Here is a 26,270-nt window from a genome sequence, read left to right as displayed (position 1 = left end):
GTTTAGTGCAGTGTGTGGCGTGCTGTTTAGTGCAGCGTGTGGCGTGGCGTTTAGTGCAGTGTGTGGCGTGGCGTTTAGTGCAGCGTGTGGCGTGGCGTTTAGTGCAGCGTGTGGCGTGGCGTTTAGTGCAGCGTGGCATGCCGTTTAGTGCAGCGTGGTGTGTCGCCTCTTCTGAAGGCTGGGTATTGTAGACACCTGGCTCGTGATTGCTCTGACCTGTTTCTCCTGCAGGGTGCGGCGGGCCTGCCACTACATCGTGAACCTGCGCTACTTCGAGATGTGCATCCTCCTGGTGATTGCCGCTAGCAGCATCGCCCTGGCCGCAGAGGACCCTGTCCTGACCAACTCGGACAGGAACAAAGTGATTGCTCACTTTCTTACTGCTCTCCCCGCCCCCATCTATCAGCTGCGCATGGACCACAGTGGGGAGAGGCGGAAGAGCAGTTGTACTTGCTAACTTGCCTTGCTCCTTTGCAGAGTGGCAGCAGAGGGCATGCTGGGATATATTCCCCCACACCCTCTTTGCTACTGCACACGCACCTCCACGGGACACCCTTAGTCCTGCCGCAGCTTCAAATTCAGGCTGCAGCGTGTCGGAACCACCAGACGCACACGTTGCCGGTCCAAACCCCGGCACTCCTCAGCGTGCCGTTAGGCATGGGAGGCAGGTCTGAAGTGTAGGAATAGGCAGGGCGGGGGAGAAAGAGAGTCAGCTGGGAGGGAAAGGTGCAGCTGGGTACCCAGTGTGAGGAAGGGCAGAGGAGATGGTGTCAGCCCAGAAGATACAGGGCGGCTAAGGCACAGGGGTGGTACTTCTCCGATGTCAAGGTAGGGTTCTATGCAGTCAGATGTGAGATTGTTATCCCGCTGTGAAATCCTGGGGCAGACAAAGCGCCTGTGGTTTCCCCCCGACGTAGCAGGGTGAGGTTGGTGCTGTACCCTCATCTGTGACTGACCTTGTAGTGAAAGTGCAGGGCCTTGCCTCCAGTGGGAGGTTCAGCAGGAAGGCAAGTGCCCGTGGCTTTCCGGCCCCGTTTCTCTGCAGCAAAGACATAGGCTGCGTTTGACAGGGCGACATCCAGGTTCAGGGAAGGAGACTGAGCCAGGGAGCGAGCAGCCAAGTGGCCCCAAAAACAACGTGGGCGAAGGTCTGGTGGCTCCCAGGAAAGGAAGGGCGCAGGACAGAGCCAATGTGGGTCTCAGCACAACATCACCCGGCAGGCGAGGAAAAGGGGGTTGTGCGGGTTTGCCCCGGGAAACTGAATTTCAGGCTTGGTTGCCGAATGCAACACAGTTGGTCCTGGTGTGTTGGCAGCCACAAGGAGTTACTTAGTGGAAATGTCATGGGGGTGTCAGGTCGGGGGTCAGTCCCTGGAGACCTGGGCTCACCTGCACGTAACCAGCCCGAGTGCACTGAGCTGGGGATGAAAGTGCAAACCAGCCACAGTCCTCTCTACCCACTTTGCACGGCTGTCGTGCCCAGGGCTGCCCTTCTCGGAGAGCCTGCCTGAAACCACTCGCCTCCCTCCTGCCACGGGGGGTAGCACCCGAGCTGGAACTGAGCCAGCGGCGATGGCACTTCCTTACACGTCTCTGCTGCCGGTGGCACTGAGCGCACAGGGAAACTGAGTCAGGAAGCGGGCGTTAGTGAGCCACCGCTCAGCCGTGGTCCCCCAAACACCGCGTCCGTCTTCTTGAATCAGCTCCTGTCTACTTCTACACAGGCAGGAGGGATTCATCCTCGTGCAGAGGGGCAGCCCGAAGATCTGTGCAGGATCTGCGCCGGCTTTGGGGGGCCTCGGTGGGACACAAGCAGACAAACCCCTGGAGCAGCCCCTTCCGCCCCAGCGAGCAAAGTGGCAGGGCGCCGCCCCTTTTGCAGGAGAAGGGAAGGTCTGCAGAAGGCTCCATGGCAGAGAGGAAGGAGTCGGCAGCTAGTGCAGCAGCTTCCTGGCAGGGGGGGAAGTTAATGGGAGGCAGAGAGAAGTGTGAGAGCAGAACAGGGGCAGAAGGAGACGGAAGCAAGGGTGGGGGGAGGAGGAACGTGCCCCCATTATTTCTCACTGCGCTGCAAGGACAAGGAGGAAATTCCCATCACACTGGTCTGAGCTAAACATCAAACCAGCATTCGCTGCTGCAGAGGCGGCTGGAAATACCCCAGGCACGGAGTGATTTCTGGTCCCAACGCCAGTGATTAGTGAGCGCTGGCCCGGGGTATTAGCTGGGAGGGGGACAAGCGAGTAGACCAGAGGACCCTCTGTAAGCAGGGGTGGGAACTGGGGGTCCCAGCCTCAAGGCTCTGCAGAGAGGCCCCCAGCTCCCCTTGGCTCAGACACAAGAGCCCCCCCCCCCATATTTAGTAGCGCCAGGAGCAGCTTGACGCATGGCCCGGAAGTTTCCATGGGAACGAAGTTTTGGGCTGTGCCGTGCTCTCAGGCGACGGGCTCTTTTCTAGGTTGGCTCTGGGACAAGAACATGGGCCTGGGTGCGTGAGCACCGCACAGTTGCCTCCCAAACACCCCTCTGCATCTGCTCTGTCTCCCCAGGTCCTGCGGTATTTTGACTACGTTTTCACAGGCGTCTTCACCTTTGAGATGATTATCAAGGTACGAGGCTCACGCGGAGGAGCTCCCGTGGGCCCGTGGGGGTGTGCTGGAGGGGGCAGGTGGGCATGGCTTTCCCAACCGCGTCCCGTACACGCCAGCTGTCTCTTTAGTGCTGGCTCGTGGAGAGGCTGTCTGGGCTGTCCCACAGGCCGCTGCGGTCGCTATACAATGTTCTGCACAACCTGTTTGGACAGCAAAGGAGGGTGGCTGTCACATTACACCCAGGAGGCCCCTGATCTGTGCCTGTGCCTTGCCCCATCACCGGATGGTGCACTGAAGTGCAGGAGGGGAAGCGCCCGTGGAGGCGAGGGTACTCCGGGCAGTGGTGCTCAGCCCAGAGCCATCTCTCCCTGAGCCCCACGGGAGCCCAGGCAGAGCAGGTGGGATGGCGAGAAGCGAGGCTGTTGGCATAATCTCAATTTCCTGTGACTTCCTCGTTGTGGGTGGGGCTTTTCGGAGCACCACTGAGAACCCAGCGGGAACCAGCAGCTTCGGTTTAGTTCGGTCTTAAATGTGGATTGAAAAAAAAACCCAGCCTTTCTGGAACCTCGTCCACACCTGGCATCCCAACAAGACCGAAGCAGCGTGGCCCAGTGGATAGAGCACTGGGCTGGGGTGCAAGAGACTCAGGCTCTATTTGTGGCTAAGCCTGCTCAGGGGTAGCAGGCAAGACACAGCCTGCTCTGGGCCTCAGTTTCCCCCTCTGTAAAATGGGGATAATGATCCGGCCTTCCTCTGTGAAGCGCGATGAAATCTTTGGATGGAGTGTGCTCTCTAGGAGTGACATCACCACCTGCTGCCTCTTGAGTCCCATGGGCTGAGTCTGTGAGGTGGCCCTCCAAGGCCTTAGGGCCAGGGCTTCCCCATTTGGGTGCCCACACTTAGGCCCCTTAATCCATACGCAGGCAACTGAACCAGCCTGATGTTCAGAGGAGCTGAGCTCCCATGACCAGGCCGCTTACGTAGGCGCTAGCGCTGGGCACCCGGCATGGCCAGGAGCAAGTGTCTGCAGCTCAGCCCCAATGCTCCCTGAAGCCAGCGGGTCAGGCCCCTTGCTGCGGAGCGAGGTTCTTACTGCCTGTGCTTTCATCCCCTCCCTGCAGATGATAGACCAGGGCTTGATCCTGCGGGACGGCTCCTACTTCCGAGACCTCTGGAACATCCTGGATTTCATCGTGGTGGTCGGGGCCCTGGTGGCTTTTGCCTTGGCGTAAGTGGCTGTCTCCCATTTTGCCCGGCCGAGCCGCTTGGGGCAGGGTGCACTGAGGGGGACAGAGAGAGCCAGCGGCGTTTCTCTTGTGACTCCATTCCTTCTGCGGGCTCCCCCCACCCCTTTCTGATTGCTTCCCGGACCCTTGGCCATCCACAGTCCCACTGCAGAGTCCTCCCAGGCTGGCCCGGCCTCCCCACCACATGGCCGCTGGCTTCTCCCCCTCGTAGCTGGTGGGTTCTGCAGTTGGGGACGTCTGCCTGGGACAGGGAAGAGCAGGGGCGGCAAAGATGGAGTTAGGTGCCCGCGAGTTGTACGAAGGGTGGACAGAGGAGATGCGTGTGTCGTGTGAGGCAGAGCTGGTTCTGGCAAACAAAGACCCGTTCCTGGTTTTCTGTGCCATCCGCTGCCCTGGCAGGGACACCCCGGGAGTGGCACATAGCCACTGGCCAGGCCAGTCCGAAGGGGCAGTGAATCCTGCAGGGCTGCCTTGCTCGGCGTTGGCTGCCGAGGGGCGCCGGCGTGTGGCGTGCACCGTTTCCCTAGCTCCAAGCGGTCTGGAGGGATGCAGGGCTTGCCGTGTAAGAGCCAGGCCGGAGCAGGGGAGAGGCTTCACGTTTAGCATGCAGGAGGGGCAGGGAGAGAAGTTGCCGTACGGACCTTCCTGAGCGCTCACGCGGTTGCAGCTTAGGAGGGCACTCGCGCTTTCCTGCTTCTCCTCTGCGTCGTGCCGGGGACGGAGAAAGGGAGCACGAGGGCCCCACCGCAGCCACTGCGGATCTGGCTTTTTCCCTTCTCTTTCCGCGGGGGACATTTGGGGGTTGCAGTTAATTCCCTGCCACTTGGGTGAGGGGCCAGCCCAGCGGGGGCGGAGCTGTACTTCCTCGGGAAGGCCGGGGAAGGGGGTGCCACATCCTCGAGGAGGCGCGTGGTGTCAGAACCTGAATGGACGTCCAGCGAAAGGCGACTCGCTGCTGGGTGAGCCTCCGAGCCGCGTCGGCTCCGTGCTCGGCTGCCTCCCGGGAAGGAAGGCGCGGAGAGCCAGGCCCCAGGCTCCAGCATGCTGCGAGTTTGTCATGTTGTTGTTCTTTCTTTGTGCCCTTGAAACATGCGCTGGTGGCTTTAGTGCTGGTGGAAGGGGAGGGACTGGCAGCCGTGGAGAGTGAAGCCCTCTGTCTGTCCACAGCTCAGGTACTGTGCAGGGGGGTCCTGAGACCCGAGGTCCCTCGATGGATTATGGGCCATAATCCATCCCTCGCCTTTCTATGTGTCACTTTCCCCGCTCCCCCCGGCACATACACCTGCTCATTCTCGCCCCCTCTCTCCCTGGCTCATTCCCTCCCTCGCTCGCTCGCTCTCTCTCACTCTCCGGTCCTTTCAGTCGGCTCCCTCTTCGCCAAGAGCCCGGGAGAATTCAGCTTGCTCTGCCTCTGCCCAAGTTAGCTCACGCCTGGGGCACCCAGCCAGGAAGTGAGGCTGGGGAATGAGAGCCATCTCCTGGGACCTACCCGGTGCTGTATCTTGGGCTCCGAGCCAGGCGACCGAGCAGGTGGGAATATGTCTCCGGCGCCTGGGATAGTCTTCAGGAGATTTAGTGAGTCAGCAGCGTCAGCAGATGGCTCCCGCAGCTGGGGAGGAAATGCGGGTCTCCCGGCCGCCTGTCCAGGTTCTCTCACTCACCCGCATCTGAGCGGCTGTTCTGGCTGTGGCGCCGCCCTAGTGGACGATTGGTTGCACCGGGGATACCGCGACGAGGACAGGCTGAACAGCAGGAGGGTAAGGTAGAAGGGTCAGGGAGCCTTTCGCCTCTCGGCCGCGCTTCCGATCCAGCCCAGGCTGGTGGTTACTCCAAGTTCTTGCCGTCTGCTGGCTGTGGGTGTTCTGCGTGCCCTAAGCTAGCGGCTTCTCAGCCCGTTTCCCAATGGGCAACCGTCTGCCTCACAAAAACCACTGCGCTACCCGGCCCCCTGGTGTTCAGCCTCCACAGAAAGGACAAGGACGGGCTGCGCGGCCAGCGGCGACGGCGCTGCTCTCTCACCCCCGGGGGGAGTCCGTGTGGGGGCACATCGGCAGGGCGATGTGGGGGAGCTTGCATTGTCGCCATGTGGGCCACGCCTGTTGGGTAGCTAAACAACTCCAGTCTGCACCGTGTCAGTCTGAGGCTGTCACCAGCACCTCCCCTCCCTCCCACCAACCCAGACAATGGCCAGGGTCCATCCTCAGGGTTTTGCAGGCCCACCTGCCTTCCTCAGGGACTGGCAACCGGCTCCTTTCCACCGCTGGCCGTCTCTAGGAAGGGGAGCCTACCTTTTGGCACTGGGGAGCAGCTGAATTCTCACTGGAAAGCACCTGCCCATTGGTGTAGACACTCCAAGTTCCAACACAGAGAAGGCCCATGTGCCTTCATGTATGTTTGCAGCAAACATATATGTTGCCCTGCGTAGCGGTGCTAGATCGATAGACCAGTAGTTGCTTCCACCATGTACAAGAGCTCTTTATAATGTAAACTGGCAAATTTTTTTCCTGGGGCATTTGTCTCCTGCTTCCGAGACATGATCTACTGCTCATAAGCTCGGGTAGGGACAGAAGATAGGAACTGCCTCCATGCAATGACGGCTTCTCCTTTGTGGTTTCCAATCGGCTTTTACATTATAAAGCATTTATACGAACACCTGTCTCTCCTTCGGATGGCCTGTCCCCGCCTCAGCTTGGTGGGTTGAGTTGTTTCGCTGGCACTGGGCACTGGCACCCTCTGCTGCCCGCCCCGGCTCCTGCGGAGATGCAGAATGTTCACCAACTATAAATGTCCATCGCTGCCTGCCTTGCTGCATTGTGGTTTCAAGGGGCCGCGCCTCTTGGGTTGCTCTTGGATTCACTTTTCTTTCCCTTGGATGATCGTTGTACGGACTTTGGTTTTCACGCAGGGGCCACGCACCCGTCTGCTTCATCCCCCTGAGCTTTTGGGGTGAGCAAAACAAAGGCATCCAGCCTTGGACTTTCTGGGTATTTGCACATTGAGTTGGGTCACTGCCTGGCCATTTGCGAAGGAGGGGCTGTCTTATAGCCTTGCTGTACATCGGTAAGGCCGGGTCTGTGGGAGATGTCAGTCTGTTACGTTTGCTATCAATCTCAATGAAGTAGAGTCCTAAAATTGAGTTGAGCTGAGTGATAGCGAGATGGAAAACAGGATCCATGAGCACTAGTGTGGGGGGAGCAGGGACTTGGGAAGGTTGGAATGTATAGTGTATCCTTAAAAGTTATGTCTTCAGCTTTACCCTTTCTCATGGGACGCGGCACTAGAACACTCATGGAGTATTTGAATGTACTGTCCATTTGGAGAAGCGTTGACGCCTTCTCGTCACTCAAAGAAGTTTGCCCCGGGATGGTCCTCTTGCTTGTAGAATGAGCCAAGTGTATCTGATCTGATCTAGTGGGTTCAAGGCCGCAAGTCAGAGAAACGGGCTCTTTAGCTACTCCGCGTTCAGACTGTTGTTTGATGGTACACACTTCTCACAAAACAGCTGCGCCTTCCTTGCGTGTTCTTGCGAGGTTTCCAAAGAAATAGCCACAGCCGGTTTGTTATTTAAAAGTAATCCAGACAAACGCAGCTCTGTAAAGCTGCAGATCCATAGATCACCTGCTACTTCTCTGTGTCACCTAAAACTCTGGCATGCCATCTTCACTCCTCAAACTCTGCCTGGAGAGCTAATGCGCCCAACTAAATGCAGCCTAAATACCCTCCCCTTGCAATATCTACAAAGGTCTCTGTTTAATAAATAATAATAACTAAATGCACTGTAAGGTATTGTCTCCCCTCATGCTCTTATTAGCTATGCAAACTAGCAGCACTCGTTTGCCGCTGTACACGATCCCTGCCATTTCCGTGATATTATAAAAGGTTGCGCTCCAGTACCAGAGTCGTCCTTGTCAATCCTTTCGTTAATTTGGCCCTGAATCGTTGAGAGAGGCAGGGCTATCTGAGTTCTCTGGGAATTGTGAGCAAACAGCACTGTCCTAACACCCAGCCTGGCAGAGCTTTCAGTGCTGTGTCTGGCAACAGTGTCAGAATCAATTAATGGTGCGCATTGCATGTTTTGCAAGTTGTGTGTGATTTTTAGGTTTCGTTAAAGCCCTGGGCAAAGCAAGGCAAAGTATAGATTGCTGCAGAGCAAATCTCCATGCGGATCTGCTAATATACCTTAATTCTAACCTGCAGCCCTGGTGTTAGGCTATTCATTTTCTCTCATACTTCACCCTTATTCTGCACACGGACAGTACCTCTGCTAGTCCTGGGCTGGGCTTTTTTCCGATGCAGCCATATCTGTAATACAAAGGAAACCTCTAATATAGAGCCCTGTCCATGCAGACAAACCCAATTTATAATAAACCCATCTTTAGAGGGATCAAAATTAACAGACGGCGTCTCACTCCATCTTTAAATTATTCCATTAACTGAGGATTTTGGACAATGACTTGGAACGGCTTTTAAATACCCAGGAGGACAGGTGTTTTTAAAAAGTATGTCGCTTCATCGGACTTTCACCTAGTTCACAATTGTGCTCGCACTGTCTACAGCAGATATCTAGCAGGGACTGGACTCAAATAAATAAACATGGGAAGCCCTTGGATCATCCGCTGCTGCATAAATCATCAAGGCAATAGCAATTTGCTTCCTGACAGGCGGCTCGCCGTGCTCCCTCAGAGGGGGACTGGCATGCTGAGAATGAGGAGAGCAAGCAAAACTTCTAGAAACTTCCGGAAAGGACAGGGGTTGTGCATGGGGGAGTCTGTGTGTGCAATGTTTTTCTGGGAAGCTACATAGTAACGAAGCACCGTGGTACTCTAACGGTCCAGAGGGGATCGCCTGGAGTAGACTCTCCAGTTCTTGTCAGCTTGCAGGAAAAACCAGAACTCGCCTGCCCCATTGGTTATGGCACTAGAGGCACCAAAGCAAGCGGTGGCCAGGTTTCTATCCAGTTTCCCTCAGCGTTCCAGGCCTACCCGGAGGCCTCACTGATACAGGAGAAAGTCCCATCCGCGGCTGGTAATCAGCAAATGGATCAACGAAAGTTTATTTACTCCTGTGAAGCAGCATTTTAAAGCTAAATTGTGGGTCTCCCGGTCAGATTCCCTTTGAAAGCAAAAGAAGCCAATTTGTTTTAGTGGCTGAGGATGAGCCCTGCTTGTGAACCATTTGTTAACATCAGTGTGAGCTTCCTCCGCAAACTGTGGCAGGAAAGTTAAGACATCAGCCATTGGAAATCCCCACAGAAAAGACGGCTAAGGCACAAGACTAGGACGTAAGAAACCTGGGTTCAGTGCCACAGATTGTCTGTGTGACCTGAGGTGAGTCACTGTCTTTGTGCCTCAGTTTCCCCTCTGTGAAATGGGGATAGTGCTATTTAACCCCTTCCCCCCAAGGGAGGGATGCAAAGTGGTCTGTTACTATGGTGACTAAGGCTGACGATAAGTGGCATAGAAAGGGTGATTCATAATAGAACAAGTGTGTAGCTGATGGATCAGGGTCACAACGCCCTGCAAATCAGTTCTGCGGAGATAAATCCTGTAAGTAGAAACTAACAAAAACTTCAGTGCCTATAGACTTCAGGTGAACCTCCAGGACACCAGTCCAAAACTAACTCCAAGCCAGAGCTAGTGCCCAGAGAGAGAGCTCCTAGAATATGCTTCCTGACAGTAGCACCAATGTAGAGGAGACTCAGCGGTGGGCACTGTCATACAAATGGCCATTTGATTAACCTGGATTCCACCTAATCTTATTCCACTGCAAATCTAATCGTCAGGAGGCCAAAGGATCTCCAGCAAATCCGGGCCCGTGCAGAGATAACATGTTACCCAGCAATGTTCTGATCGAATCAAAGATCGATTTTTGACCCGACAGGGGAGAAGCCTAGTGCAACAGCACTTTCAGACTGACCACAGCTCCAGTGAATCCTTTAGCTTAGTTATCAGAGATATATAGCCTTAGACAAACCATAGCCTCCAAAGTAGCTAATGCTCCATGTACATGTCCTTCAAGGACTAAACTGGGATGACCACCAGATTCATTCCATGTTCTATCTACATTATTCTTCAGATAGGAGAAGGGTAGGACTTGGGGCCGTTGTGTCATCTGGAATACCTTGATCCTCTGACTTGTCTTGTATTAGTGACCATGCCTCGGCTACAAATCAACTTCCTCCTCTTGTCTGAATTTAGCCTATGTTAATGAGGATCAAGGGGGGGGAACTCCTGGTGACATGTAGATCATGGGAAATCAGGAATGACTGGAGAAGAGGTTAATTGTGGTTCTTGGTAAAGGGGATCTTTCTAGTGGTGCCTTGGATATGCGCATTGCCACTTCAGTTCAATTTGGGGTGCATTAGGGGAGCAAAACGTCCTTATAGTGCTGAAATGTGTAGAATATCCGAATGCCAAGGCTGTGAGACAGGCTTGTGACTCCAAATCTAATGCAGATCCCGTTCCCTGACATCCCTGGCCCTCTTTCTCGCTTGGATTTTCTTATCTGCTCTGTTTTCTCCCCACCTGTTGTTTGTTTGTCTTTTGTGGCTGCCTGGCTGGATCACCTACAGGAATACACTGGGGTAAATATACTGTTTGTTCTCTTTGGGGTTACATGCCAGGGTAGATGGGCCTGGGGGGGGAAGCTGGTTTGTCTCTCTGTGTAACTGAAGCTTTCTTATCCCATGCGGCTTCCTGCCTACATTTGTCCTTTCCACCCGTGTCTTGCAAAGTCATCAGCACTTCCCAAGAGGGAGGTAAAGGGGGAGAGAATTGGAGTGGGGCGGGGATATCAAAATCACGCGGGTGTACACATTGGAACATTATAAAGGATGCAAGTTCTGTGCCTCCTGCTCCATCCTCCCAGCTGGGTCCAATGAGCAGGCGTGTACTGGAAATCATCACAAGGCGAGCGAGAGAGGTTTGTATTCCAAGACAGAGGAACACGTGTGCGCATGCCTAGGCAATAAACTCACAGTGGAGACTGGTGAAGAGTTCCATGTCTGTGGTACTGTAGGAGCCCTGGTTACTTGCCCTGTTGTTCTTTTTCATAAAACAGTAGCTGATGCTGCCCAGAGGGGTCAGTTGGTGAGCTGTCCAAACCTTGCTTTCTGCTCTTTGGACTATTCCATGTTCACGTGGTAGAAGGTGAAGTGAGTTTTCCTCTTCAGCTGGGTAGCATAGATCAGCACAGCAGGTCCTGTGTGTTTGATTTTGGACCCCGAAATGGAAAGGAACCTGAAGATCTTTTCCAAAAAGCATTGGAATTCCTTTCCTTTGGGGAAAGTGATTATTGGGGCCCTCCCAAATTCACGGTCTGTTTGGGTCAACTTCACAGTTTTAGGGTTTTTTTAAATGTCAAATTTCATGATTTCAGATATTTAAATCGGAAAGGTCACGTAGGGGTCCTGGCTCAGAAAGGTCGAGAGGTTATTGTATGCAGATTGCCGCATGGCTACCCTTATGTCTGCGCTGCAGCTGGTAGCAGCATTGCCTTCGGTGCTGGGCAGCTGAAGGGGCAATGGCTGCTGGCCAGGAATCCAGCTCCGATGGCGGAGCTACTGCCAGCAGCTGCGCAGAACGAAGGATGACCTGGGATGGCGTGGCCACCCTTATGTCTGCACCGCTGCTTGCGGAGCTGGGCCCTCCGTCACCAGCTGCCACTTTCTGGCCACCCAGCTCTGAATGCAGCAGTACAGGAGTAAGGGCGACATGGGTCTGGTGTTGCCACCATTACTTCTGCACTACTGCTGCCTACAGAGCCGGGCACACGGTCAACAGTACAACCACCGCCCTCCGGTTACCCAGCTGCAACGGCCGCACAGAAGTAAGAGTGGCAATATCATGACCCTCCTAAAATAACCCTGTGGTCTCCCTGCAACTCCCTTTTGTGTCAGGACCCCCAGTTTGAGGAACGCTGGTCTACCCCATGAAATATCTATAATGTAGGGTAAAAGCACCCAAAAGGCCATATTTCATGGGAGGGTACCAGAGTTCACGGCCTGTTGTGCATGGCTGTGAATTTGGTGGGGTCTTGTGATTGATCACGTTGTTCCCGGGGCCACTTTACTAGCTAACGAACATGCTTGTGAGCCATCTTGTGACTCTCCTAGATTTGCTCTGAGGGAATGATAGAGTGTCTTGTGCAAGCGACCCCCGTGCTCCCATGAAAGACCCAGTGCTGTTCAGCCGCTGTGTTTGTGTTAGAGCAGCGTGAAACAGAGTGGCTTTAGTTCGGCTGGTTCTTTCAAAGGGTGCTTGGATGCATATGCACCCCTTGTGTGTTAGACACCCTCGATAATGCTGCATGAAATTAAGTTGAAATCTCGGAGTCTTGTCTACATGCAGGTTAAAACTATGGAGAATTCTCCATAGCTTTCACCAGCACCATAAATCCCTGTCCCTCTCTGGCATCCCCTTTCTCAGCAGGGACAGAGGGAGAGGATCCCCGACATTCCCAAACTCTCTCATGTCTCAGGCATGAAGCACAAGCCCCAGAAGACCTGAGCTTTCCACCTCCACTTTGCCATCTTCGGAGGAAATCTGCTGGCTGGCTCCCTCTGCACCCACTGACTTTTCAGGGAGGGCTCTATGCTTGGTCCACAGAACGAGCCAAACACTCCAACTTTCCCCCTCCTTGCAAGCCCTCGGCTGGTAGGTTCAGGAAATAGATAGGTGCTTTGCCCTGTCCTCCTCTGCCCAGCTGCAATCAGAATGAAAAATGATCCACTGGGCCTTTGGATGCTGCTTCACGCTGCCCTTTACCTTGGTCTGAGGCTGAGACCTGCAGGAGGCACCCTGCTATTGGAGTTACAGCCCCATCATAATAAATAATAAAGGCCGTACACAGCAGCAGGGTACAGAGGACCATTTCCTGGTCCCTCTGGGAGGCCTGTCTGACTGAGCATTTGGTAAGAGCTGCTGTGCCTTGCCACTACCCCACCACCCTGACGAAGAAGGATTAGGGGGTTGGATCTGAGAGCTGCCCCTGAAAAGCTCCTAAAGGTCATCAAAGTACCCCCTCGCCTTCCCCAAGCAGGTATCAAAAGATCAGAATTAAGCCTATTTGGAGACGGTGACCCAGGACCTGCCAAGCCAAAAGAAACCTAAGACAAGGCAAAATCTCCCTTGGTTTCACATTTTGGGTCTAACTCTAAACTTCCCCCAAGCTTTGCCGAAACCCCGAGTGAAACCATTTAGCAAAAGACAGGCCTAGTGTCATATGCCAGCCACTGAAAGCTGGGAGTTCCCTCCTAATCCCTGTCAGAGCATATTCCTCACTGGGGGGCAGGGAGGCTCCCGCTGCTGAGCTGAGCAAACGGGCTGCAATTTTGCCTTCCAAATAAAAAATTGTCCATCTCCCCAAAAGCCTACAAAAGCGGGAGATGAAAATTGCACAGGTAGCACCGTAGGCCACACACGTTTGATACACGCTACAGTGAAAGGTCGCGATGTGCTGAAACATCTCCCACCTAGTACCATCGGTGCCCAAGCACAAAGTGGGCTCATTCCAGTGTTTGTGCGGTTGCTTTGTGTGGTGTTTGTGGGCCTGCACTGTTACTGAGGAGTTTTAATGAGTGTTTTCCTTTGCCTCTATTTGTGGTTAGGTGTGTTGTTGTGCTTTCTATTGTGTTAACTCTTACAAAAGGAGCTGTGCGGTTAGAAGTACCCTTTGTCATAAGTCTCCTCCTACAGGTTTTCAGATCCAGCAGATGGATGCAAAACTGTGTTGGTCTCCCATAAGGCCTTGTACATTTTACCAATACACAATCAAATTCTGATTGTTCTTGGATCGGAATCTTGGTAGCTGATCACCTTGTGTTTAGGGGGGGAAGCTTGGAAGGGTGTGTGTGAAATCACAATTTAAATCAGGGTTTTTACAGTGTTTCCCTTGACAGCAATCTTTTTTTTTCCCTTATAACCATAGCATAAATTTATTCTATAGATACCCGTCAGTGTGATTAGAGGAAGCATTCCTCAGCCCAGCAAGCCACAACTAATAGCAGGCCATAGTTAATGGTCAGGGAGCACACATTTTTCAGCCATGAAACAACTGAGGAGATGGCCTAAGATTATCTCAGATTTTCTGGTTGCACAGAGAGGGCTGATACTAGTGATGAGTACGGTGGGAAAATCTACGATAGACGCCATACTCGGCCAACAGAGGGAATTTGCATTCTCTTTTGTACACTGGTGTTATAGCAGTGTGATTTTCTTAGAGAAGAAGCGTTTTTGATTTTTTTAATTGCAACATTGGTGGCATTTTGGTCTCCGTGTCTGCAAGTAGCACAGATCGGAGAAAGCGTCTGCATTAGGGACCCAGACTGAGGCCAACCAGGCAGCGTGAGTTCATGATACTGCAGGAATGCTGCATGGTGTGACGCCTTTGATGGCCTCGCCCAGTGAGAGTGTTGGATCACCCGCTTTAACCTTGCTAGCGCAGTCTTTCTCACAGTCACAGGGCTTGCGAAGGCAGTTGATCCTCAGCCAAGGGGGAACGCGCTCAAGCAGATGTTGAGCTTAATGCTTTGCTTGCCTTCCTCCGATCCAGAGAATCCTATTTTTTCACTGGCAAATATGTTCAGTGTGCTTTGAACACAACCCCTATGCTTCTGCAGGCAGGTACAGCCCCGCCATCGCTAATGGGTTGACACCTGCTTTCACCTGGACTGCTTGCGGCCCTAGATTTCTCCTGTGTGCATGTTTTGGGAAGTGGTCAACACTGTTGAAAATCACCAGTGAGTTCCTCCCACATGCAGGAAGTTTATTTCCTCTCTTTGTTTTGTTTTTGGGTGTGCGTGCCTGCTTCTGACTCTGTAGGACCAACAAAGGTCGGGATATCAAAACCATTAAATCTCTCCGTGTGCTCCGGGTATTGAGGCCTCTGAAGACCATCAAGCGGTTGCCCAAACTCAAGGTAATGCTTAAAATTCTCTGTCCTCAGTTCTGTTTCTCCCAGTAAAAGAGAGAGCTTCCTCTTTCCTCTCTCACTGCACTGGAATTCCAGCCTATGGCATTAGGACCGATTTCCTGGTTAACAATAGATAAAGTAGTGCTTGTGCTTTGTATCACTTGCCTTTCATTCCCAAACCCCAAAGAAATCAAAGAAACTTTTCAGATGGATTTACAAATCTCCTCCAAACTCAATCTTCAGTCATGGCACCTTCCTGGTAAGAGGCAACTTAAATGCCACCTATGGATCCTCAGTCACGTAAAGCAGGTGTGCATTCCTAAATGCCCATTTGGTGTGGGATTCGGGAACCCTGTGTTATGGTGTAGTTGGGGTTTCCCTGATCCTGCACCCCCGTAGCAGCCAGAACAGTCGCCAGCAGAATAGAGAGGGGTTTATTGATTTTCCAGAATACAGCACAGCATAGACAATAGGATGTGGCAATGGGGAGATGCTAGGATGCCCCAGACACCTTCAGGTGGGGTGCCTGAGCCCCTAGTCTCCAAGCCCCCTCCCTAGGCTGTCTACATCATGTTTCCAGCCCCAGACTAACTCATCCTCCCCCCACATACTTCCTTTGTTCGAACCTCCTTCCTGCCCCCCAGTCAGAACCAGTCAGGGCAGTGTCTGGCCCCCGTGCTGGGCCGTGCTCACAGACAGGGCCAGTAGGGGACAGCCCAAGCCTAGCAACCAGCAAGATGTCCCACTACATCACACCCTGTTTCGGCACCCACACTATACAGGAGTCATGCAGCCTGCCACTGCAATGAGAGAGCCGCAGGGTGAGCCCCCAGATCCTGGGTGCTGAGTCCAATAGGTCAATTCCCTGCCCTCCACCAACAGACGTCGGGAAAGCTGAAGTCGGGATCTAAAGGCTGCCGGAGCTCCCTCGGCACATAGCACGGATCCTTTTTCAGCACTGCAGGTAGTTCTGGTGCTTCCACAAAGCTGGCTGGAGTCACCCCCTCCCCCCACACGCACCTCCCCCCCTCAGTTCTGACTTAACTAGGCTGGTGGAGTCCGAAATAAAGTGGGTTACTGCAGTGGAGCCTGTGTGAAATACAACACGACGCTCCATTGCAGGAGTCAACTCACAGGGCCTGATTTTTTAAAAGCAGCCGTCAGCGGCCGAGCTGCACTAGGCGCTGTCAGTACAGGTAGGTAGGTGGGTAAATGTCCAAAGGGGCTCTTGTGATTCCTGCTCCTGTTACTGTTGTTTGTATTACTGCAGTGTCTAGTGCAGCCACGGGCCAGGGCCCCCTTGTGCGGGGTGCTGCACAAACAGAACAATGCCAACTGCACTGGCACCTTCACACCCTGGGTTGATCACAGTCAAGAAAGCCGGCACACTTACTGGGCCTCTGGGCAATGGGAGGAGGGGGGGCTGCGAGCTCCCGGAAGGGGCAAAGACTTAGGCAAAAGGGGCAGGACGGGCAGCTAGCCCTCAGCACTGCCCAGAGCGTACCACCCTGCAGCGCCCCCTCAGCCCCGCCAGTCTCAGCACTGCCCAGAGCGTACCACCCTGCATCCCCCCTCAGCCCCGCCAGCCCTCAGCACTGCCCAGAGCGTACCACACTGCATCCCCCCTCAGCCCCGCCAGCCCTCAGCACTGCCCAGAGCGTACCACCCTGCAGCGCCCCCTCAGCCCCGCCAGTCTCAGCATTGCCCAGAGCGTACCACCCTGCAGCGCCCCCTCAACCCCCCCAGCCCTCAGCACTGCCCAGAGCGTACCACCCTGCAGCGCCCCCTCAGCCCCGCCAGTCTCAGCATTGCCCAGAGCGTACCACCCTGCAGCGCCCCCTCAGCCCCGCCAGCCCTCAGCACTGCCCAGAGCGTACCACCCTGCAGCGCCCCCTCAACCCCCCCAGCCCTCAGCACTGCCCAGAGCGTACCACCCTGCAGCACCCCCTCGGCCCCCCCAGCCCTCAGCACTGCCCAGAGCGTACCACCCTGCAGCGCCCCCTCAGCCCCGCCAGCCCTCAGCACTGCCCAGAGCGTACCACCCTGCAGCGCCCCCTCAGCCCCGCCAGTCTCAGCACTGCCCAGAGCGTACCACCCTGCAGCGCCCCCTCAGCCCCGCCAGCCCTCAGCACTGCCCAGAGCGTACCACACTGCATCCCCCCTCAGCCCCCCCAGCCCTCAGCACTGCCCAGAGCGTACCACCCTGCAGCGCCCCCTCAGCCCCCCCAGCCCTCAGCACTGCCCAGAGCGTACCACCCTGCAGCGCCCCCTCAGCCCCCCCAGCCCTCAGCACTGCCCAGAGCGTACCACACTGCATCCCCCCTCAGCCCCGCCAGCCCTCAGCACTGCCCAGAACGTACCACCCTGCATCCCCCCTCAGCCCCGCCAGCCCTCAGCACTGCCCAGAGCGTACCACCCTGCAGCGCCCCCTCAGCCCCGCCAGCCCTCAGCACTGCCCAGAACGTACCACCCTGCATCCCCCCTCAGCCCCGCCAGCCTCAGCACTGCCCAGAGCGTACCACACTGCATCCCCCCTCACCCCCCCAGCCCTCAGCACTGCCCAGAGCGTACCACCCTGCATCCCCCCTCAGCTCCCCCAGCCCTCAGCACTGCCCAGAGCGTACCACACTGCATCCCCCCTCAGCCCCCCCAGCCTGCAGCATTGCCCAGAGCGTACCACACTGCATCCCCCCTCAGCCCCCGCCAGCCTCAGCACTGCCCAGAGCGTACCACACTGCATCCCCCCTCAGCCCTGCCAGCCCTCAGCATTGCCCAGAGCGTACCACACTGCATCCCCCCTCAGCCCCGGAAGCCTCAGCACTGCCCAGAGCGTACCACCCTGCATCCCCCCTCAGCCCCGGAAGCCTCAGCACTGCCCAGAGCGTACCACACTGCATCCCCCCTCAGCCCCGCCAGCCTCAGCACTGCCCAGAGCGTACCACACTGCATCCCCCCTCAGCCCCGCCAGCCTCAGCACTGCCCAGAGCGTACCACACTGCATCCCTCCTCAGCCCCGCCAGCCTCAGCACTGCCCAGAGCGTACCACACTGCATCCCCCCTCAGCCCCGCCAGCCTCAGCACTGCCCAGAGTGTACCACACTGCATCCCCCCTCAGCCCCGCCAGCCTCAGCACTGCCCTGAGCGTACCACACTGCATCCCCCCTCAGCCCCGGAAGCCTCAGCACTGCCCAGAGCGTACCACCCTGCATCCCCCCTCAGCCCCGGAAGCCTCAGCACTGCCCAGAGCGTACCACACTGCATCCCTCCTCAGCCCCGCCAGCCTCAGCACTGCCCAGAGCGTACCACCCTGCATCCCCCCTCAGCCCCGCCAGCCTCAGCACTGCCCAGAGCGTACCACCCTGCAGCGCCCCCTCAGCCCCGCCAGCCTCAGCACTGCCCAGAGCGTACCACACTGCATCCCCCCTCAGCCCCCGCCAGCCTCAGCACTGCCCAGAGCGTACCACACTGCATCCCCCCTCAGCCCCGCCAGCCTGCAGCATTGCCCAGAGCGTACCACACTGCATCCCCCCTCAGCCCCGCCAGCCTTCAGCACTGCCCAGAGCGTACCACACTGCAGCGCCCCCTCAGCCCCGCCAGCCTCAGCACTGCCCAGAGCGTACCACCCTGCAGCGCCCCTCAGCCCCGCCAGCCTCAGCACTGCCCAGAGCGTACCACCCTGCAGCGCCCCCTCAGCCCCGCCAGCCTCAGCACTGCCCAGAGCGTACCACCCTGCAGCGCCCCTCAGCCCCGCCAGCCTCAGCACTGCCCAGAGCGTACCACACTGCATCCCCCCTCAGCCCCGCCAGCCTCAGCACTGCCCAGAGCGTACCACACTGCATCCCCCCTCAGCCCCCACCAGCCTCAGCACTGCCCAGAGCGTACCACCCTGCAGCGCCCCTCAGCCCCGCCAGCCTCAGCACTGCCCAGAGCATACCACACTGCATCCCCCCTCAGCCCCCGCCAGCCTCAGCACTGCCCAGAGCGTACCACACTGCATCCCCCCTCAGCCCCGCCAGCCTCAGCACTGCCTGGCATGCAGCCTCCCCTGCCTCGCCACCCCTCAGAGCTGCCTGGGCCCTCCAGCAGCGATTGAAGAGGCCAGGGTGCCAGCCGCTGATGCAGTAGCAAAAGCCTAGCCTCAGGCCCATTTGAAACAGCGGGCACGGGCCAGTTACCCCCTCCCCTCCGTCAGCGGGCCTGACCACCGGGCACATAATGGAAACCTGAGTTCCAAAAAGTCCCCTTGGGCTTATACTATATTAAAAGCTGCTGAGCGCTTTTAAATTACTGACTCATTTAAAAGCTCCCTCTGTCGAGAGTCAGCCTTCGAGAGGTTATTTTTGAAAAGCCTATTTTACGAAACAGCAGCATGTTCTTTTCTCTGACATCCCTGGAGAGAATGAGCACGCTGAGAGAATAAACTTCTAGGGCAGGTAAGGGTTATGGATTTCACGCCTGTCTGGGGCACCCACCCACGGTTCTTTGTGCCATACGGGACAGTGTTTTTCCATTGTATTTAGAGATGTCCAGTCTGCCTTGTTGCTGGAGGTGACTCTAAATAAATAAGTGTTCTCTAATAGTGTTTAAGTACTGCTACTTGTACTTTAGTGCCTTGACTCCTGCTCTGACACATGGGCTATGTCTACACTACAGAGTTTTTGCAGAAAAAAAGCCGTTTTTCCGCAAAAACGCGCAGAGCATCCACACCTCAAGTGAGTTTTTGCTCAAGAAAATCGAAAGAACAGAGAGGGTTTTGCACCGTTGGTATTCCTCTTTCTCTGAGGAAGAAGGCTTTTTGCAAAAGAGCTCTTTCCAAAAAGGTGTATGTGGACAGGGAACAGGAGGGGGTTAGCCCAAAAAGAGGAAAGAGGGAGAAGTACAGGTGCCCTGGTGACCATTCTGTGCATATCAAGAGAGATATGCTTACTTTCGAGAGAGCGTCCATGCAGTCTGGATGCTCTCTTGCGCTAAAGCCCATCGCTTTTTCGACGTGCTTTTGCAGTGTGGATGCGCTCTTGCGCGGGACGTTTTTGCGGAAGTTCTCTTCCGATAAAAGCTTCTTGTGCAAGAAGTCTGCAGTCTGGACATAGCCATGGTCAGTGGTGGGCATGCGGACCATTGGCTCTTCACCTGTTCTCCACTCTTCAGGCTCAGGGAGGGAGAGGGAGATGCGAGGACGGAGAGAGTTGCTCTGAAAGTTCTGGGAGGGAAGGGAGGAACAGGGAAATGCAGGGCCCTAGTGTGTGAGAGGCGCATGGGGAAGGGGAGGCAGATAGGGGTCCGTGAGCTGCAGGTGGAACCCCAGCGAGCCGTGGGCTGATGCGGCCCACTGAAATGAAGGAGGGCCACTCCTACAGCCCACTCACTGTCCGTGGTTGCCCATCACTGCTTTATGTGGTCTAAGTATCCGTTGTGCCTGGTAGGGCGATGCTTCCCCTGGGTGATCTGGGGATGTTCTGGTCACGTATAGAATACCCTATGCTGCCGGCGACAGTGTCTGCTTCTGGCATCGTTTTCCTGCCAGGGATGAGGTAGGTCTCCTCAGATGGTCTTTTTTAGGTAGCTTTCGTCAATTGGTTCTCCCTGGTGATTCATGCCTTTGGGTTGCAGGCTGTCTTCGACTGCGTCGTGACCTCCCTGAAGAACGTCTTCAACATACTCATCGTCTACAAGCTCTTCATGTTCATCTTCGCGGTCATCGCAGTCCAGCTCTTCAAGGGCAAATTCTTCTACTGTACGGACAGCTCTAAGGACACGGAGAAGGATTGCATGTAGGTACACCCTGCAGCGTGCTTGGTCAGTCTGCTTCCCCGGCAAAGGCATCCACTCCTGCCCATGGTGCAGAGGGAAGTAGCTGGTAGTGGCGACTGGTCTTTCATCCCTTCACATGCTGGCTGAAGCTAGTTTGGGTTCTGAATCAAGTCCTTGGTCGGGGTTGGAGCACTCCTCAGTTCCCAGGGAATCAAAGCCACAAAGCAAAGTGTAAACGGCCGGTCCAGATGTCTGGACTACCCGAACGCCTTTCTCATATTTGAAGTCACATTTTTCCTGCCTTTCAGAGCATGGTCCCTGCCGTTCCAGGGTAAAGTCCACTGTGGGATGAGTAGGGGTAGGCTCGTCTTTAAATGAACAGTGTGCCTCCCATCTCACTTAGAGACCGACTTGTCTCCTTCAGCGAGGGCTATGCTCGCTCTGCCTCACGGGCATCTCCTGCACCAGCCCGGCTGCTTTCCTGCACGTTTTTCAATTTAAAATTCCATGGTGGGGGAGACAGAGTCTGAATTGCTACCTAGTTCAAAATGTTCACATTAACTCCTGGGCTGGGCTACGAACCTGGAGATGCAGCTGCCTAAAGAATCCTGAATTCTCCGGTCTCCTCCTACCCACACTCTCTGTTGTGAGCTCAGCTTACCAGCTCTCCCTTTTCTCTTCCGTTCGCCTCTCAATCTTTCCCCTGACTCTCTCTACTTACTCTTCTCCCGGTCTCTGTTTCCTTCATCCCATCTCTTTCATTGCTTTTCTTCTGTCCTCCTCCCTGTCTCTTCCAACCTGGTCATCTTGTGTCTCCCACCTCCAGTTTTCTTAACTTTCTCTCCCCATCAAGACTTCTCCATCCTTACAAGGGGAGAAAAGCATCCCTGCTTGTCTGCACAGTTAAATCCTGAAGCCACCCTCTTCAGACCTGGCAATATTGTTCTCTCCTGCCCTTACAGAGGGAACTATGTGGACCATGAGAAAACCAAGATGGAGGTGAAGTGTCGTGAATGGAAGCGCCATGAATTTCACTACGACAACATCATTTGGGCTTTGCTTACGCTCTTCACTGTCTCCACGGGAGAGGGGTGGCCACAGTGAGTATTGAGCATTGTCCTCACTGCTTGCAGGTGTCTGTGGGCACAGGATTCATGAGGAAACCTCATGTTACCCTTTTGAAGAGCTGTTTAAATGGTAGCACTAGTAACTGGGTTTTTTTCTGGGTGGGAAGGGGGTAGAAGACACTAAGGGTGTGTCTAGACTACATGCCTCCTTCGACGGAGGCATGTAGATTAGCCAGATCGGAAGAGGGAAATGAAGCCGCGATTAAAATAATCGCGGCTTCATTTAAATTTAAATGGCTGCCCCGATCTGCCGATCAGCTGTTTGTCGGCAGATCGGGGGAGTCTGGACGCGATGCCCCGACAAAGAAGCCTTTCTTCATCGACACAGGTAAGCCTCGTGAAACCAGGTTTACCTGTGTCGATGAAGAAAGGCTTCTTTGTCGGGGCATCGCGTCCAGACTCCCCCGATCTGCCGACAAACAGCTGATCGGCAGATCGGGGCAGCCATTTAAATTTAAATGAAGCCGCGATTATTTTAATCGCGGCTTCATTTCCCTCTTCCGATCTGGCTAATCTACATGCCTCCGTCGAAGGAGGCATGTAGTCTAGACACACCCTAAGTAAAGAGTTGAGAGGAAAGAGAGAGGTCAGAAAAGTATATTAGTGTGTGAGAATGCTCACCAATTAATGATCAGAGAAGCCGACTGGACCCAGCTGCCTTTTTGGGAGGGGACAGCTGAGTAAGCCTGAGGGGAATCTGAGGAGAATCCATCTCCCAGCAGGGAAATTCTGTGGGCTAGTCCACTTGCCATGTTGGCAGAACTCTGAGACCATCTCCTTCCATGCATGGGAGCTCTGGGAGAGCCCTTTTTCTGAGAGAGGTATGTTTACCTCTGGCGACGCCCATCCTCCAACGTGGACAATGGGAAGAGCTTGGAGACTCTAGTAATGGAGGAGAGGGGGATATCTTGTCACGAAACAGGTAGTCAACATTGTCCATCTGCGTCCATGACTGAGCAGGTGCGGGAGAAGGTTTGCTTTGTCACCGAAACCAGAAAGCACAGTGGGGAACGGCAGAGATGAATGTTAAAGGTGCTGCCACTGGGTACGTGCCGGTCTCCTGGTCAAGTACAATGTGGAGAGGCATCCAAAATGGACCAGCCATTGGCCTCCCTGCAGCCCTTTGCACGTTTCTTTTTTCCCCTCTACATCCAGGGTGCTGCAGCATTCGGTGGATGTGACTGAGGAGGACCGGGGGCCCAGCCGCAGTAACCGCATGGAGATGTCCATTTTTTACGTGGTCTATTTTGTGGTCTTCCCTTTCTTCTTTGTCAACATCTTTGTGGCCCTCATCATCATCACGTTCCAGGAGCAAGGGGACAAAATGATGGAGGAGTGCAGTCTGGAGAAGAACGAGGTAACACACCAAAACCGGCACGCAGGAGGCAGGATGGTTTTGTTTTGCACGTACCATGACAACAGATAACTTCAGGCACATACGTACTGTGGCGGGGAGCTCAGGGCTTGGGCAGGTGATGGGAAAGCCCGGCTGGATTCCTGTGAGGTTCTTTTCAGCCTAGATTCCAGCTCATGCGACATGTGCCTGCTCTGTGCATTTACTTCCGGCAGGTGGGATATTGGAATCACTTCAGAATCATTCCCACCGATGGAATTTCTGCCCTGACTGTCCAGGCAACAATAGTTCACCGGCGATTTGAAAAGAAAAACCCACCTGTGGCTGCTGTGAATCACCCCTATTGGCACTCGAACGGAAGAGCTCGGGAGCCGAGTTCCCTCCCTGACCTGCTTCCTAGCCAGAGAGGGTTTGCCCTAGACTGGGAAAAGAAAAAGAAAAAAATGTCCTCCTCCGTAATTTATCCGGAATTAGTGGTCATTGGGAGCCAAAGCTTATTCAGCCTGAACTAATACTGCTGTCTGTTACACAACTAATGTACTGACCTGAGAGAATCATTTGCCTCGTAATATAACACAGGAGCAATAATATGATTTAACAGAAGAATGACTGTCCTAAGCCACAGACCTAGCCTGTGTCAAACCCATGGTTGGCTCGCCCAGTATCCTGTCCTCCAACAATGGCCAATGCCAGGTGGTCCAAAGGGAGTGAACAGAACAGGGAAACTATCAAGTGATCCAACCCCTCTCATCCAGTCCTGCCACCTGGCAGTCACAGGGTTAGGGACAGCCAGAGCCTGGTGCTGCATCCGTGACCATCTTGGCTAATAGCCAGCATTGAGTCTACCCTCTAATATTTTTTGAACCCCGTTATACTTGTGACCTACACAACATCCCCTGGAGTTCCACAGGTTGACTGTACATTGTGTGAGGCAGAACTTCCTTTTGTTTGCTTTAAACCTGCTGCCTATTCATTTCCTTGGGTGACCCTTAGTTCTAGTGTTATGAGGAGTAAATAACACTTCAAGTTCTCCACACTAGTCACGATTTTATAGATCTCTATCATATCCCCCCATAGTCGTCTCATTTCCAAGCTAAAAAGTCCCATGCTTATTAATCTCTCCTCACGTGGAAGCTCCTCCATACCCTTAATCAATTTGGTTGCCCTTCTCTGTACCTTTCTCAATTCTAATAGAACTTTCCTTTTTAGTTGAGACCCCCAGAACTGTATGCAGTATTTGAGGTGTGAGCATACATGCAACTGCCTTGATTTCCTGTGCTATTACTCTCTAAGGGTATGTCTACACTTGCAGCCTAATTCGAACTAGGGCTGCAAATGTAGGCATTCGGAATTGCAAATCAAGCCTGGGATTTAAATATCCTGCGCTTGATTTGTGTCTTCCTAGCTGGGCGCCATTTTGAAATTTACAAGCCCGAAGTAACTGCCCGCGTCTACACGCGGCAGTGAAACGGGAGTTCAAAATAAAGCCCTAGTTTGAACTACCTCTTAAACCTCATTGCAGGAGGAATAACAGATAGTTCAAACTAGGGCTTTATTTCGAACGCCCATTTCACTGCCGTGTGTAGACGCGGGCAGTTACTTCGGGCTTGTAAATTTCAAAAATGGTGCCTGACCAGGAAGATGCAAATCAAGAGCAGGATATTTAAATCCCGGGCTTGATTTGCAATTCCGAATGCCTACATTTGCAGCCCTAGTTCGAATTAGGCTGCAAGTGTAGACATACCCTGAGGATATGTCTACACTTGCACCCTAGTTCGAACTAGGGATGCAAGTGTAGACATACCCTAAATGATCCCAAATAACGGGTAGATTTTAGACGGTGATTTGAGGCCATTTCCTGTCCATGTGGCAATAACCATATCCTGGCCTGATGAAATGCCAAGGTGGAAGGACACATCCTGAGCTCACAGAAAGAGCTCTAGTCTGACTGTCTGGGAATAGCTAGTGAAAAACAATTGAGAGCTATCATTCGATTCACTCTGGATTTTTACATTCTGTCCGCTGGATGAAATAGGTAGTTGGGGCCACCAGATTTGGTGTGATCATGTGGTTTGTAGTGACCGTGTACGTGTGCAGGGCAGAATAGGACACGAGGAGGGGTATATGATGCAGTTTCTGAAAACAGCTGTAGTATAACAGCTCACAAGTCCCCTGTGCTGATTGACTACATTCATTCCAGATGAGCTAAACCCCAGTAGGAATGTCATTAACTCCTGCCATCATGTTATGCTGAGTGTGAAGGGAGTGAAGGCGATTACTGCATGAAACCCCTGCCTTGTTTCCCGGCATCACAGGGTATAGCTATTACTGCACCTTCCGCTTCTGGGGACGTGTCCTTTCCCCACCTCCAGCTTGATTAGCTCAGTTGGGTGCAGGGGAACTCATCACCCCCCCAGATCTCAATGTGGCAGAAGAGTGTCTGTAGGGCTGCGTCTCCAGCATATTGGCTTGGAGTAGTCTCAATAGCCCCCGGCAACCCACCTAACTCGATGTGGGGAAGGACCTGAGGCACCTGATAGGGACAGATTCTCTGCCCAGTCTCTCCCCAGCCCATCTGCCCCAGCTGTCCACACACGTCTGCAGGATGGCGTGCTGGGACCCCCCGGGGACTCAGGTGTTATGCAGCTCAGGGAGACAATACTCCCTCTCTTCCATCCACCTGCAGCAGAGCTGGTTTCAGAGAACCAGTAACAGGGCATAATGGGTAGTGGGAGGAAGGAGAAGCGGGGTGCACGCTAACAGACTTTGGTTGTGTTCCAGAGGGCATGCATCGACTTTGCCATTAGTGCCAAACCTCTCACGCGCTACATGCCTCAGAACCGGCACACCTTCCAGTACCGCGTCTGGCACTTCGTGGTCTCCCCGTCCTTCGAGTACACCATCATGGCCATGATCGCGCTCAACACGGTGGTGCTGATGATGAAGGTGAGCTGACCAGGTGGCCCAGGCCAGGGTGGCTTGCCTCTCTTGCAGGGAGTTGGAGAGGGGGTGGGACAGACAGGGAGGGACTTGGAAAGCACGGCCTTTGTTTTAAGAAGATGCTGGAGTCTTGACGCCAGAGTCTCATTTTGTATTGTATCTGTTGGTGTAGGTGGCTAGGAAAGTTGATGGGGTCACAGCCTCAGCCCTTACACCGGCGTCTTTATTATTCAAGCAAATATTTCCCGTTTTCACTCAAGCCATCAAGCGCGGTCCTGGTTGTGAAACCTGGAAGGCAATTAATCTCGATGACACACGAGGCCACATTTTCAGAGGGACCTCACCCCAACCT

General features: G+C 54.3%; 1 protein-coding gene across 1 annotated transcript in view; it reads left to right on the top strand.

Annotated features, from left to right (window-relative positions):
- CACNA1E (calcium voltage-gated channel subunit alpha1 E) overlaps positions 1-26,270 on the top strand; it is a 264,347-nt gene that overhangs the window by 200,666 nt on the left and 37,411 nt on the right. The window contains exons 24-31 of the mRNA XM_075936805.1: positions 232-361; positions 2,547-2,606; positions 3,710-3,816; positions 14,656-14,752; positions 20,357-20,517; positions 21,460-21,597; positions 22,780-22,981; positions 25,760-25,924. Of these exons, the coding sequence (XP_075792920.1) occupies positions 232-361; positions 2,547-2,606; positions 3,710-3,816; positions 14,656-14,752; positions 20,357-20,517; positions 21,460-21,597; positions 22,780-22,981; positions 25,760-25,924 (1,060 nt within the window). The remainder of the gene's footprint in view (positions 1-231; positions 362-2,546; positions 2,607-3,709; positions 3,817-14,655; positions 14,753-20,356; positions 20,518-21,459; positions 21,598-22,779; positions 22,982-25,759; positions 25,925-26,270) is intronic.

Source organism: Pelodiscus sinensis, chromosome 9, assembly GCF_049634645.1.
Source record: "Pelodiscus sinensis isolate JC-2024 chromosome 9, ASM4963464v1, whole genome shotgun sequence".
Classification (NCBI taxonomy): domain Eukaryota; kingdom Metazoa; phylum Chordata; order Testudines; family Trionychidae; genus Pelodiscus; species Pelodiscus sinensis.
Note: the sequence above shows the minus strand (reverse complement) of the source record. Positions and strands in the feature narration are given on the sequence as shown.